Consider the following 2143-nt stretch of genomic DNA (forward strand, 5'->3'; position numbering starts at 1 on the left):
ATATATATATATATATATACACACAGTAGCAGCATTCTGAGAAGTGCACCATTTTGATACACACACACACACACACACACACACACACACACACACACATATACACACACATATCTATACACACACATTTGGTTTTCTGTCTTTCTGTCAACCTCTTCTTCTTGTTCTTATAACTGTTACAGAAATCAGCATAAACATAAACATACATACATATACACACATGCGTATACGTATACACAGGCGCATGCATATATATATATGTAAATATATACATACATACACACGCACACGCGTATACCCATTTGTACACACCCACAAATCCGCATACACAGACTTATATATAAACATACCCACCCACATATAGATACATACCTCTATCTCTCCCTCTCTCTTTCTCTCTCTCAATATATATATATATGTGTGTGTATATATATATATATATATATCTTCGTGTGTGAGGCAACATACCTTACTTTGAACGTCCACACCTTCTAACTATATATATGTATATATATATATATATATATATATATATATATATATATATATATATATATATACACACGCAACATCCGATTATACATTCACAAACGCACCCTCTACACTCACGTATACACACACCCTTCAGAAAAGATTATATATACACACACACACATATATATATACACATATATACATGAACACAAGAGTTATAGAAGGAAGCTCTAGCTGTTATTTCTTTCTAGAAATAACAGCTAAATCTCCCTCAAATTAACTCATGCATTCTTCATAAATAAAGACACACAAAGTGAAAGAAAAAATGTTTCCAATGTGGACCCTGTTATAGGAAACGTCGAGAGGGTCACTAATGGAACGCGTTTGATCATATCTCTTGTTTGTCAACAGAACTGCTACACACGTAAACACTACACTCTGCGTGACACACATTCACAAACACACTGTCGTTTATATGTACGCATGTATGTATATATCTATATACACCCACCCAATCAGAACCAGCCAACCGCTCTCCAACTTAAACCAAAGTCGCTTGTGTTGTTGTTAACCGCGAGTAAAACCATGCTGGAACGGTCACTGCGTGATAATTAACGCTGCCTGTACAAACACAAATATACACGAACACACACACACACATATATATATATATATATATATATATATATATATATATATATATATATATATATATATATATACACACACACACATAACTACATACATACATTCATATATACTTACATATATATATACAGGCATATACTCTTACGACTTTATATACATACTTTTGAAGTTGAATGAAAATATAGACTTAAGCAGCGTCGAGTCTTGTACATAGAACTTGTCATATATTTACATCTCTCTCTCTCACTCTCTTTCTCTCTCGTTATACATTTATACATATATACATACCTTCACGTCAATATATATTTATATACATACATACTTGTGAAGTTATTGAATGATTCTTTTTGAATTTACTCTGAAACATTGAGTATCGTGTATAAAAAAAAAACACTTGTCAAATATATATATACATACACCTATTATTTATAATATATATATACACACATATATATACACGCACACTGTATAAACACGTCTCCACATATCTCTAAAGTTAACTCTTCCTCCCCCAAAAATATATATATATATACATATATACACACCACACACATATATACACACACACACGTGTATACACAGATACAGTCTATATATTATATATATATGTATTTACATATATATATATATATCCACATGGAATAACTACCGAACTATAAACATGGATGTTTTACTAAACCGGATCTTTTTTCTCCTCTTTTTCATTTCACCGTCGTTGGCTGCCACAGACGCTGACAAAAGGTAAGTGATGACAAATGTATTTCTTTAATTAATTAACGAATTAATCATTTACTTTGGTAATTAGCAATAATTGTTGTTGTTGTTGTTTATTGATTGTTTATTCTTTTGTTTATTTTCTTCGTTTTCTTTCTTCAGTTACTGAGCGCGACTCGCTTGTCTCTGCTTGGAGCAGAAGACAAACTGGCGTGACAATATATACGCAATGTATGGTCTATTTGTGTGTGTGTGTGTGTGTGTGTGTGTGTGTGTGTGTGTGTGTGTGTGTGTGTGTGTGTGTGTG

The 2143-nt window shown here is 32.3% G+C and overlaps 1 protein-coding gene across 2 annotated transcripts in view; it reads left to right on the forward strand.

Moving 5' to 3' along the window:
* LOC106880136 (tyrosine-protein kinase transmembrane receptor Ror2) overlaps positions 1-2143 on the forward strand; it is a 715149-nt gene that overhangs the window by 605866 nt on the left and 107140 nt on the right. For both annotated transcript variants that reach the window (XM_052969935.1, XM_052969934.1), the window contains exon 7: positions 1851-1863. In XM_052969935.1, coding sequence (XP_052825895.1) covers positions 1851-1863 — 13 coding nt within the window. The remainder of the gene's footprint in view (positions 1-1850; positions 1864-2143) is intronic.

Source organism: Octopus bimaculoides, chromosome 8 (genome assembly GCF_001194135.2).
Source record: "Octopus bimaculoides isolate UCB-OBI-ISO-001 chromosome 8, ASM119413v2, whole genome shotgun sequence".
In the NCBI taxonomy this organism is placed as follows: domain Eukaryota; kingdom Metazoa; phylum Mollusca; class Cephalopoda; order Octopoda; family Octopodidae; genus Octopus; species Octopus bimaculoides.